General features: G+C 43.6%; 1 protein-coding gene across 1 annotated transcript in view; it reads left to right on the forward strand.

Annotated features, from left to right (window-relative positions):
* The window catches only part of Wnk1 (WNK lysine deficient protein kinase 1), an 84,620-nt gene that overhangs the window by 27,811 nt on the left and 43,676 nt on the right, over positions 1 to 13,133 (forward strand). The window contains 2 exon segments of the mRNA XM_042670133.1: positions 1,978 to 2,198; positions 4,588 to 4,745. Coding sequence (XP_042526067.1) covers positions 1,978 to 2,198; positions 4,588 to 4,745 — 379 coding nt within the window.

Genomic DNA, 13,133 nt, shown 5'->3' on the forward strand with positions numbered 1-13,133 from the left:
ACTGTCCAGGTAAGGATGAAGGCCCGAGAAGCCACAGAGAGAAGAATTGGAACTTGGCCGGTGTCCAATCCTGAATTATCCCCCGAGAGGGAAAACTGTGGCCCAAGCAGTGACAAGTACAGGGAGTTTGGCCTCTCTCCCTAAGACCAAAGATGAGAGCAAAGATGTCAAGAAAAACAAATTCCTGTCCTTTCTACCCCACTTGCCTCTCTAAATGAATGCTACTGGTGTTCCTAGTTCTTTTTCCTTCTTTGCTGGCACATGCAGATGGCTGTATAATAGAAATTTATACTGGTAAATTACACCAGTAAAGATACTATCTGTGAAAGCAGCTAAAGATACAAGTCAGAATGTGAGCCCATATAGTGCTAATATAAGGATGGCAGGGAGCATACATGGAAGTGTGTATAAGGAGAAAGAAAAGTCACTGAAGCCAAAAGGATGGAAGAGGACTGCATCACAAACAGGCCAAGAGCTCAAGGACTTTTAGGAATATCAACAAATCATTAGCTGAGTGCTTTTGGCTCACGCCTGGAACCCTAGCTACTGAGGAGGCTGAGATCTGGGGATCTCAATTCCGAAGCCAGCCCGGGCAGGAAAGTCTGTGAGACTTGAAGCTGCAAATGGAGCTGTGGTTTAAGTGGTAGAGAGCTAGCAGTGAGCAAACAGCAGCTCAGGGACTCAACCAGGCTCTGAGTTCAAGCCCCAGGAACAGTACCCAAAAAAGTTTTAAACACACACACAATGCTGTTTTTAATCAATTTTTTTCTTTGCTCTGTTCCTTTTTTTTAATCTCCATTTTTTGTATTTTATTAGTACATATTATAGTCATACAGTATATAGGGTTTTATTGTGATTTCCTTGTGTGTGTGCGTGCGCGCGCATGTGCGTGTGTATGTGCGCATGTGCGTGTGTGTGGTACTAGGGTTTGAACTCAGGGCCTTCCAATTGCTAGGCAAGTACTCCACCTCTTGACCCCATCCTCCAGTCCTATTTTGGTGTGTGTGTGTGTCTGTCTGTCTCTGTCTGTCTGTCTGTCTGGGGCTCGAACTCAGGACTTGGGAGCTGTCCCTGAGCTTTTGTGCTCAAGCTACCACTTTGAGCCATGTCACCATTTTCAGCTTTTTGGTAATTCATTGGAGATAAAAATCTCACAGTACTTTCCTGCCTGGGATTCCTTTGAACAAGGAACCTCATATCTTAGCCTTCTGAGTAGTTAGAATTATAGATGTTGGACACCTACGCCCAGCCAATTTTAGTGGTTTTTGTTTTTTGTTTTAGATAGAGTCTTTCATTTTTGCCTCTGGTTGTTCTCAGACCATGGTTTTTCCATTCCTCCCATCAGCAGAGCTGGGATTGCAGGTCTATTACATACACCATGCCCAGCTTATTTTGTTGAGATGGGGATTATTTATTTATTTTTTTTTGCTCATGCAGCCTTGCACTGTAATCCTCTGAGTCTTGGCCTCTTGAGTAGCTGGGATTTCACTGTGAGTTTTCTTTTGGATTTAGTGGACTTACTTCCCATTTCCCTTTTGAAAGAAAGGGTCTCACTATGTAGCCCAAGCTAGCCCTGAATGCAATGTGTAAACCCCATGCTGGCCTTAAACACCTGATCTCCCGTAGTAATGGAATACAATCACTTCAGAACTAATTTTAAGGAATTCCTTTTGTGCTTTGTTCTCAGACTTTCTTACCAATTGCAAATTAAATATTTTTCTGTAATGTTTGGATCCTGCTAATGATATTGCCAACTTGACCACCTAGTTTTTAAAGGAAAAGCTGGTTACCTAATACCGTAACTGTTCAGAGGAAAAAGTATGGAGATGACTTTGTCTTTGAATAAGCCCTTTTAACCTTACCAAAAAGTATCCCTCAACTTCATATTCTCTTTTCTGGTACTCTAGAATTCAGTGGAATTCTTCAAAGCAGCAGTGCTATCAGTGATAGCCTTTTGGTGTTCTTTGCCTCTCGCAGGTACCTGAAGAGGTTTAAAGTGATGAAGATCAAAGTCTTAAGAAGCTGGTGTCGGCAGATCCTAAAAGGACTTCAGTTTCTACACACTCGCACGCCACCTATTATTCACCGAGACCTTAAGTGTGACAACATCTTTATCACAGGTCCTACCGGCTCCGTGAAGATCGGAGACCTGGGCCTGGCGACCCTGAAGCGGGCTTCTTTTGCCAAGAGCGTGATAGGTAGGTTTCCAGTACGTCCCGGAGCCTGGCTGGCCTTCTGATGTTACTTGTATTCAGAAACCTGATCCTGACAGAATTTTGGACGTAAAACTAATGTTCAGAAATTTATAGCTTGAGGTCTGGGAGGTGGCTGAGTGGTAATACAGCGCTTGCCTTGCAAGCATGAGGCCCTGGGTTCAATTCCTCAGCACCACACAAGCAGGAAAAGTTGGAAGAATAGAATAGAAAGGAAGAACTTTATAGCTTGACCCCCTGGTGCTGAATTCTGCTTATATGATGTGAGCTTCTTCTTTTTTTTTTTTTTTTTTGGTTGGTCGTGGGGCCTGAACTCTGGGCCTGGGCGCTGTCCCTGAACTCTTCAGCTCAAGGCTAGCACTCTACCACTTGAGCTACGGTGCCACTTCCGGCTTTTTCTGCTTGTATGGTGCTGAGGAATGGAACCCAGGGTCTCATTCATGCAAGGCAAGCGCTCTACCACTGAGCCACCTTCCCAGCCCATGATATAAGGTTCTTTACGTATCACTTCCTTCACTTGAAAATGGAATTTATATATAGCTTTTTTAAATGCCCACTAGATATATCTTCAAAAATGCCTGTTTAAAACTGTTTGAATATACAGATGACAGTTCATTCTGAAAAGCTAATTCTAACAACTTTTTTTTTCCTTATTCACACCCTTCAAAGTGATGTATCTAAAGCATACTTCTCAGTTTTATTCCCCTGGACATTTTGGAGTGGACACCTGGGAAGGGCTGGCTTGTACATCCTGGGGTTACTTAGCAGCATTCAGCACCTGAAGCATACCCTTTGTCCTCAGCCCCTGATGGCTACAACCAGATTGTCTCCGGACATCGTTCCCTCTTGATGTAGAACCTAGTAGTTAGTGAGCATCTGTGATGGGAAGAAGGAGGCAGGAACCACTCAGACTTCATTATGCTAGTCAGAGCCAGAGAAAGGAATGTCTGCTGTGATAAGTTTTCCTCGCCTCTAGTGGCTATTGCAATTTAAAAACCTGAAATCTTCACTCTCCTGTCTCTCTGAAGCGATAGAACAGCACCTAACAAACCCTGTTTTATTGTTGTTGTTATTATTATTGTCAGTTGTGGGGCCTGAACTCAGGACCTGAATGCTAACACTCTACCAGTTTGAGTCACAGCACCACTTTGGTTTTTTAATAGTTGGAGATAAGTCTCACAGGGACTTTTTCGCCAGGGCTGGCTTAATTAATCTCCTTAATAGCTAGGATTACAAGTGTGAGCCACTGGGCCCAGATCCATTATTTGTTAAATGGGCTAGAATCCTAAGTATATTAATAGAAAAGCCATAGAACACCAGTAAATATAAAAATCTGTGAAACAGTATTATCCTTGGAAATTTCATTATGTGTGTAATTTATTATACAACGAGTATTAAAATACTAATAAAACACTAACAAGAACAGTGAAAAAAAGTATTTGAAGTTGAATTTTATTTTCCCATCTTTACAGAAAACACTTCTTTGATTATCTGTGGCATCTTAGAGTTTTGATTTTCTTTGTCAAATTGACTAAACTTGTTTTTAGAGTAATTTGAGGTTTAGAGTCTTAACCATTTGGAAGCATTGTAAATGCTAGGCTTGTGGGATGATATACCCTTTGAGTTGTGTGTGTGTGTATATGTGTATGTGTATGTGTTTTCCCGTGTTTGTGTTTATGTTCGTGTTCTACAAAATCTTCCTCACTAAAGTTCTTGTATCTTCAGTGAGGGATGGTGAGTTTATAAAGAGGCTCCAATGAGTGGCCTTATAGGCGGTTATATTATTATCTTTAAAACACACAGGAGCTGGGCCCCAGTGGCTCATAACCTGTAATCCTAGGTATTCAAGAAGCTGAGAGCTGAGAATCAGATGGACTATTATGAGCAAGTTAACTATATTTGTCTTACAACTACCATACACTAGAGGGCAGACAAGTGTTTAATTTTCTTAAACCAGCTGCTTGTTTTATTTCTTGAGACTGGGTCTCAAGCTGGTCTTGAACTCAGGATTTTTCTACCTTAGCCTTCCAAGAGCTGGGATGTTCCACTGCACCCCGTTAATCTGTCACTTTATACAGAGATGGGATTTTCATTTATCTCAGCCAGATCTCTGCTTTGACATATAACTAATGGGAGGGAGTTTCTTTTAAAGAGTGTGTAAATAATCTGACCCTTTTTCAATTTCTTACAAAGGTCTTAGCATGAAAGATAGATCTATTAGATACATAATGGGACAGGCTGAAGTAAGGTCATTTTTTGTTTTCCTTCTTGCTTTTACCCTTTCTGATTTCGTCACCCTGAAGTCAGCTCTTTGCTTGTCCCCTGTAGTAACATCTGCAACTTGTGTGCTCACACTTAATTTTCTTAATTTAAGGTACTCCAGAGTTCATGGCTCCTGAAATGTATGAGGAGAAATATGACGAGTCCGTTGATGTTTATGCTTTTGGGATGTGCATGCTTGAGATGGCCACCTCTGAATACCCGTACTCGGAGTGCCAGAACGCAGCGCAGATCTACCGCCGCGTGACCAGTGTAAGTCTCCCTGGAACTGCAAAGGAAGACAGTCATGGAGAGCATGCTGGGTCAGGTGTGGGGAGGGGAGGGCAGCTGTCATGGGAGTGTGAAGAGGAGCCCACCTGTCCGCAGGACTTCACACTGGCATGGCAGGCACATTACCTCTAGAGCCCATCTCAGCCCTTGTTTGGCTGTTTGTTCTACTTCTGGTTTTTCCTGGTTAATTGGATATAAGAGTCATGTGGATCTTCTGGTCTCAGCCTCTAGGTCATTGTTCTGTGTGCATACACAAAAGCTACCTACTTGGACTCTGCGTCTTCATTCACTCTCCCTGTGAGCCCAACCCCTTCCCACTCGTGCTCACCCCTGCCACAAAGCCTGTTCTCCTTGCTTCCCCTACCTCAATTCCTTTCGATCACTGGGATTCTTTATGCTGTGTTTCACATACAGTTAGAGTGTATTTCTTTTTCTTTTTTTTTTTTTTTTGGGGGGGGGGGTCTAGTCGTGGGGCCTGAACTCTGAGCCTGGGCGCTGCCCCTCAGCTCTTCAGCTCAAGGCTAGTGTTCTACCACTTGAGCCACAGCACCACTCCCAGCTTTTTTTCTTTTTGCTTATGTGGTGCTGAGGAATCGAACCCAGGGCCTCAGGCATGCAAGGCAAGCGCTCTACCACTGAGCCACCTTCCCAGCCCAGTTACAGTGTATTTCTATATTTTCCCCTTTCTGTTTGCTTCCCCTTCCTACATTTCCCCTTAAGACCATGCTTTGTTTGTACACTTATATAATTATATATACAAGGGTCTATGTATATTCGTGTCCTTGAAGTATGACTTTTAGATCTAGCAAAAATATACTATATCTACCCTTTTGAGCTTATCTCAATATAACATTAAGTATTAATTTAAATATTAGCATAGTGGGTTGTAAGTGAGTTACTATTTTCTTCATCCCCTTCCCACCCCCCCTTGTTCTAGTACTGGAGCTTGACCGTAGGGCCTGGGTGCTGTCCATGACCTTTTTGCTCAAAGTCTGCCACTTGAGCCACAGCTCCACTTTCAGCTTTTTCAGTGGTTCATTAGAGATCAGAGTCTCACAGACTTTCCTACTGGGGCTGGCTTTCAACAGATATCCTCAGGTCCCAGACTCCTGAATATCTGGGGTTACAGGCCTGAGCCACTTGTGCCCGGCTTATTGGCTAATTCTTGTTGGTAGAAATTACCATTGTTAGGAGGATATATTTAGTAGTGAAATTATGTTGTCTTTTGTTCTGTTCTTTTGAGTGACATTTGCCTAAGGACATGCAAGAGAGAGAATAGAGTTAAAAAACAGATTTTTTTTTAACGTAACACTAACATAAACTTTAACTTTTCTTGTTTTTGTTTTTTCTTTGGTCGGCCATGGGGCTTGAACTCTGGGCTTGCGCGCTGTCCCTGTGCTCTTCAACTCAAGGCGAGTGTTCTACCACTTGAGATACAATACCACTTCCAGTTTTCTAGTAGTTTATTGGAGATAAGAGTCTCAGGGACTTTCCTGCCCGGGCTGGCTTTGAACCAAGATCCTCAGATCTCAGCCTCCTGAGTAGCTAGGATTACAGGCGTGAGCCACCAGCGCCCGCTGGACTTTAAAGTTTTTTATTTTTTGTTCTTCCTTTTTTTTAACTCTGGGCCTGAGTGCAGTCCCTGAGCTCTTCAGTCCAGGGCTAGTGCTCTACCAATAGATCCTCAGCACCACTTCCCATTTTCTGGTGGTTAATTAGAGATAAGAGTCTCAAGGACTTTCCTGCCCGGACTAGCTATGAACTGCCATCCTTGGATCTCAGGCTCCTGAGTAGCTAGGGTGACAGGCCACTGGTGCCTGGCTTGTTCTTTTTTTACAAGGAAAACTTTGAAGGAAAACAGTTAGGGAATGTGTGTAACATAAGTAGAAGATACCCCAGAAAGAAAGATTTCAAAACATACATTCTGTATGGTCTTCATTTCACACAGAGAAACTGTATGGCTGCATCCTATACTTGTCTCCTTGGCCTAGTGACCTTGAAACCTGTGTGACTGGTGGAGGGAAGGTCCACGTGGTATAGTGGTGTACCTAGCACAAGCTTTTTCTGCTATTAAGTGCAATGCAAATGGCATCCACTTTTTATGTGAGCGAGGCTGGGGCAGGCATCAGCTCTCATGTATCCCGAGAGCAATGAGCCGTGGGTGATCCCGGACATACTTGTTTCCTTTGATAGAGGTAGCTCAATTAGGCAGGGTATTTTCCAGTGGGGTCATATGGTATGTTCAGATTCCTGTAAACTAATGGTTCGTGTCAGTAAGAATCTGGCCAAATCCAGCCCCGTAACAACCAAGTTAGAAATAATGGGGATTTTAATTACTTTGTTTGTGTAATTTGACTTTGTTACTGATTTGATTCACCTTTGGAGTACAAAAATTGAACCCTCTATCTGGGGAAAACTGGATTCAAGTCCTTAGGGTAAAATTCCTTTTTGTTCTTATATAACAAATTATAATTACTGTTTGTTTAACAGAAAGAAGTGAGACAATCCTGGCAGATAGTGTTTGAAGATTAAGGGACCTTACACGCCATCTTGCCCGTGGCTTCTGGGGTCTGAGTCAGTCGCAGAGGCACGGGCCGCCCTACTGTGACTTAAGGTTGAAGGTGACGGTTTGGGCATCCTCTCTAATAATAGAAATGCTATAGAACAATTGTGACGTTCTTTAGAATTCTTCAGGACAGCTCATTTTATCAGTCCCAAATTTTGGTCAGTGATTCATCAGGCAATAGATAATAGAATAAAAACTTAGAGAGTAACATAGAAAGGTATTTTTTTATATTGCATTTTATATTCCAACTTGACTGAATATTCTGGTGTCTTGGAAGTAATTCCTGTGCTAAGTATTAAAAGATTCACAGAATCTTTGTAATTGCTGCCCTCCATGGTAGACTGTTGCATAACTTGAGGTAAACCCAAAAGAAGCCTACCACTTAACTGGCTAAAAAAAGAGAGAGAGTAGAGTCTTTTGCCAGTTGAAATGCACATCTGCTTGACTGGAGGGCAGTAAAGGCATACTGCCAGTAGGAACAAGGCTCCAGGACTCACTCAACAGGTGACCAGTTTTCCGGACACACTAAAGGTTCTGGTGTCTTGGAAATAAGGGTATTAAAAGTATTTATTCATTGAAGAGGTACCTAGTTTGGACTCTGGGGAGATGGGTAGAGATGGAGGGAGTCATGGAGTGAGGTTTTCCATTCCATGTTAAGGACATGAAGAAGCACAGAAGCATGAGCTAGAAACAACATTGACTCAGTCACCAGGAAATCTGGATTCTCACTTTGGCTGTACCAGTAATTAGACCCGTACCCCTGTTGGTGGCATTGTGGGTTGTAAGGGTGATGCAGTGTGGAGTAGTAGATGCCCAACACCCATTTAGTAATCACCAGCTGAAGACACAGATGGATTCTGACTTTGACATGGGCCACAGTTGTCTCCTTTCAAGTCTTATTTAAGTCTTTCTAAACATGTATTCCTGCATCTGTCTTGGAGATGTGGAAATAATCACTTACAATAATGTGATGTCAGATGACTGGCACTCACAGTTAAGTGTCAGCTGGGTGGGCCACCCGTGGTGTGGCGTCCTGTTCTAGAGAGGGTTGAACCAAGGAGGCACATCTCAAATGAGAGGGGGCTGAGAATACAAGGTTATGTTTTTGTGTATTGTTATTACAAAGGGATGTACAGAGTGTTACAGTTTACGTAAGTCAGGTAAAGAGTCCATTTCCTTTTGGTCATGGTCGCCTCTTTCCTCATTCTCTCCCAGTTTTTCTCTCTCATCCCCACCCACAATTTGTACAGTTCATTTTCAACATAGTGGGTGTCCAGTGAGCACCCTTATTCACTCTCCACTTGTAATGTGATTTTGAGAGCTAGCAAGCCAGTAAAAATCTTATTTTCCTGGACAGAGATGTTTGGCTATAGGAGAAATAAGAATACCAATAGCAGAACTGTTTGCCAGCTGTTTTTGTAGCATTTATCTTCAAGAACTCATCGACAATCATAGTAGTTCTTTTTTTTGTTGTTGTTTGTTTTTTTGTCGGTCGTGGGCCCTTCTGGGCGCTGTCCCTCAGCTCTTCAGCTCAAGGCGAGCACTCTAACTTGAGCCACAGTGCCACATCTGGCTTTTTCTGCTTATGTGGTGCCAAGGAATGGAACCCAGGGCCTCATGCATGCAAGGCAAGCACCCTACCACTGAGCCACCTTCCCAGCCCTCATAGAAGTTCTTAAATGATCTGGGAGAAGAGACATCTTAGATGTCTCTCAGTACAGGTTCTGTTCTGGATCACACCAAGGGAGAAGTGTAGGAGAAGCCTTATGGCCTAAGCCTGTAATCCCAGAAACTCAGGCAGATGGAGGAGGGTCAAGGTGCCAGGGAGATCCTACCGGGGAAGAAAAATAAAACAGAAAGATGTGTGTCTCGAGGTAGAATGCTTGCCTAACAAGCATTTGGGTCCATGGGATCTACCTGGAAAACTGAAATGTGCTTTTGCATGTGAAGGTTTTTCTTAGAAGGTAAAGGAAAATGACGTTTTCTTTGCACTTTAATATAAACACACACTCCGAGAGAGTAGAAGGCAGTTGAATTTCACCCTTGTAAAATGAGTTTGAGTTGAGTTCAGCTCACACTAACTAGTATATCATAGAGTGAAGTGAGAACTCAACCAGAGCATTATAAGGGCTGCCGGGTGTTCTTTTGGCTACGTGTTCTGAAATCACACGTTATTGGATTCGATCCCCACTTCAGAACCAAAAACCACAGTTGAATCTGATTTGGGCTCGGGGTGTTTTAGTAAAGGGGTTTCAGGTAATGCGCCAGGCAGGACTGAGGCGGGACGTGCTGTCATGAGTGAAGCAGGAGGTGGAGCTTTGAGGAAAGGGAAGTCTGCCTTTGCCTTTGCCTGGCAGGGGAAGCAGAAGGAGCCAGACGGGGTAGTGTCTCTGCCTTTCCGAGTGGAGTGTTGTCCACAGAGCCGACACAAAGCCACAGTTGTTGCCTGACAGGAGCGAGCTGGCGGAAGAGCTGGGTCAGCATGGGGCCCGTGCCTCCTAATGCAGGGCCATGCCTGCTCATGCTGTAGGCTGAGCTGCTCTACGGAGTTTTTATTTTCCCTTATTTTTTATTGAATTGGGAGTCTATTTATGGTCTTTCCTGATGGATTTCACAAGGAAAGATTTTTGCTCAGTATTTGTCATTGTAAATTCTCATTGCTGCTGTTGCCTGCAAAGAGATGTACATGAGGTAGGTAAGAATTTCTGGTCTATGTAAAAGGTGTGTTAGAACTTGCTTTTTTGATAATATGTATAGAGAGTTTTGGTAAAAGTACTGAAGTAGTTAACTTTAGAATGCCTTTTTTTGGCCGGGATGGAGGGGCGGTCGCTGTTTGTCAATTCTAAGTGGTTAGGAAAGGTTTGATGATTAGGGGGCGTGATGTTGTTATAAGCCCACTGTTCCAGCACTTGGGTAGATAGTGAGTGTGTGGCCAGCCAGGGTTTCACAGAGACCCTGGAGAGAGAGAAGAGAGGGAGGAAGTAAGGAGGGAGAAACAGAGAGATACTTTGAAATTGATCTAAATCTTATCCTAACGCATTTGAAACTGAAGCCTTTAAGAAGCAGAAACTTGGAGATTAAACCAGAGAATTCTGTATTATGATTCACTTCAATTAGTTGGCAAAGAAATCAAAGTCTATGAAATGTGTGCACATGGATTTTGTAGGTCAACGAAAGCAACCTGTTTGATAAACACACCAAGTCTTGATATGCTGTAGGCACCCCAGAAACCCTGGAATTGGAAAAGCCAGGTACGGGGGCTGGGAAGGTGGCTCAGTGGTAGAGCGCTTGCCTTGCATGCATGAGGCCCTGGGTTCGATTCCTCAGCACCACATAAGCAAAAAGAAAAAAGCTGGAAGTGGCACTGTGGCTCAAGTGGTAGAGTACTAGCCTTGAGCTGAAGAGCTCAGGGACACCCAGGCACAGAGTTCAAGCCCCATGACTGGCAAAAGAAAAAAAAAAAAAAAAAAGGAAAGAAAAGCCAGGTACACCAGGAGCTGCTGGCTCTGAGGGAGTTAATGACAGAGCTGTGTGCCCTGCCTTTCTAAGTGAAGATTAGTTTTCCTCAGCACGAGTTAGAGCCGGCCAGCTGATCTGTCTGGTTTTGCATTTTTCACTTTATTCAGAAGAGTGGGTAATGATTTGCTTTAAGTGGCTAGGTTAGAAGTAGGGTAAGGGATGGAACTTGGAGGATTGTGGGGCTCTTGAAATTGACCTTCATCTTTGTTCAGGTATATATCAAAGTAAAGAGGAGTAAGGTTAGAGGAAAAACAAAGGGGAGGAGGTAGCAATGCTTGATAGGAAATGTATTCATTACTTTGCTCATGTAACTGTAACTCCTCTGTACAGTATTTTTACAATAAAAAACATATAAGAAAAGAGGAGTGGGACTGGGAAGGTGGCTCAGTGGTACAACGCTTGCCCTGCATGCCTGAGGCCCTGGGTTCGATTCCTCAGCACCACATAAGCAAAAAAGAAAAAAAGCCGGAAGTGGTGCTGTGGCTCAAGTGGTAGAGCGCTAGCTTTGAGCTGAAGAGCTGAGGGACAGCGCCCAGGCTCAGAGTTCAGGCCCCACGACCGGACCTCCCAAAAAAAAAAAAAGAGGAGTAAGGTGATATTTTTACCATTAAATCATTTTGTTGTCATTATTTGGAAGCCTGTGATTATGATGATGATGTAAAAAAATGACCTTTTTCTTTCTGGTTTATGTCCCAGGTGACTTTTCGGTGGGTCACTCCAGATTGTATGTATGTTCATGCACATCGATATGTTCTTCTTTAAGGAATTTTCTTTGATAATCAGGATCTGGGTGAATTTTTTTTTTTTTTTGGGGGGGGTCCGGTCGTGGGGCCTGAACTCTGGGCCTGGGCGCTGTCCCTCAGCTCTTCAGCTCAAGGCTAGCGCTCTACCACTTGAGCCACAGTGTCACTTCCGGCTTTTTTCTTTTTTCTTATGTGGTGCTGAGGAATCGAACCCAGGGCCTCAGGCATGCAAGGCAAGTGCTCTACCACTGAGCCACCTTCCCAGCCCCTTGAACTCTTGTATTCAGTGTCACTAGGTGGGAATTAGGAATGTGACTTTTCTGTTTTAATCCATGTTTTACTAGATGGGAATTAAGAATCAGACTTTTTTTATTTTAATCCATGAGTCATTAGATAGGAATTATCTTCCATCTACTTACCTCTCAGATGATAGCATTTGGTTCCCACATCCTTTTTATGTTTTCTACCCATTGCTGGAAGCTCTTGTTTTGGTTTGTCCTGGGGCTTGAACTCAAGGCTAGTGCTCTACCACTTTGAGCCACAGCTCTACTTCTGGCTTTTTTTGTGATGGGGGTTGAACTCTGGATCTGGGCACTGTCCCTCTGCTCTTCAGCTCAAGGCGAGAGCTCTAGCACTTGAGCCACTGTTCCACTTCCGGTTTTCTGAGTGGTTTATTGGAGATAAGATTCTCATGGACTTTCCTGCCATGGCTGACTTTGAACTGTGATCCTCAGCTCTTAGCCTTCTAGCTGGGAAGGTGGCTCAGTGGTAGAATGCTTGCCTCTATGTATGGGGCCCTGGGTTCAATTCCTTAGCACCACATAAACAGAAAAAGCCGGAAGTGGCATTGTGGCTCGAGTGGTAGAGCGCTAGCCTTGAGCTGAAGAGCTGAGGGACAGTGCCCAGACCCAGAGTTCAAGCCCCAGGACAAACCAAAACAAGAGCTTCCAGCAATGGGTAAAAAACCAAAAAACGCATGACCGACAACAAAACAACAACAACAAAAGAATGGGGCTGGGAAGGTGGCTTAGTGGTAGAGTGCTTGCCTTGCATACATGAGGCCCTGGGTTGGTTCGATTCCTCAGCACCACATAAGCAGAAAAAGCCAGAAGTGGCGCTGTGGCTCAAGTGGTAGAATGCTACCTGAAGAGCTGAGGGTACAGTGCCCAGGCTCAGAGTTCAAGCCCCACGACTGGCCCCTCCAAAAAAATAAATAAATAAATGTCAGTCTCCTGAGTAGCTAGTATTATAGGTGTGAGCCACTGGTGCCTGGCTTGCTGCAAGTTTTATGTTCCAAGAATTTGCACTTCATGAAGACTCTAAATGATTACTGTGATGTTCTAGTTAGTATTATATCAGATGGTGCTAATCTTTTCCTTAAGTTTATCTTTTGTGCGAGTCAAGTACAATGTATCACTCCACATTGGATGTGTTTCCTGTGCACAGGACAATTTGGTTTAGTCATCCTGGTGAGCCAGGTCCAGCCCCTAAGTCTTATTCTAGTTGAAGTATTGTAAGATACTATAACCACTTGTTGCCTGT

The sequence above is a fragment of the Dipodomys spectabilis genome, unplaced genomic scaffold (genome assembly GCF_019054845.1).
Source record: "Dipodomys spectabilis isolate Male_0828 unplaced genomic scaffold, ASM1905484v1 ptg000521l, whole genome shotgun sequence".
In the NCBI taxonomy this organism is placed as follows: Eukaryota; Metazoa; Chordata; class Mammalia; order Rodentia; family Heteromyidae; genus Dipodomys; species Dipodomys spectabilis.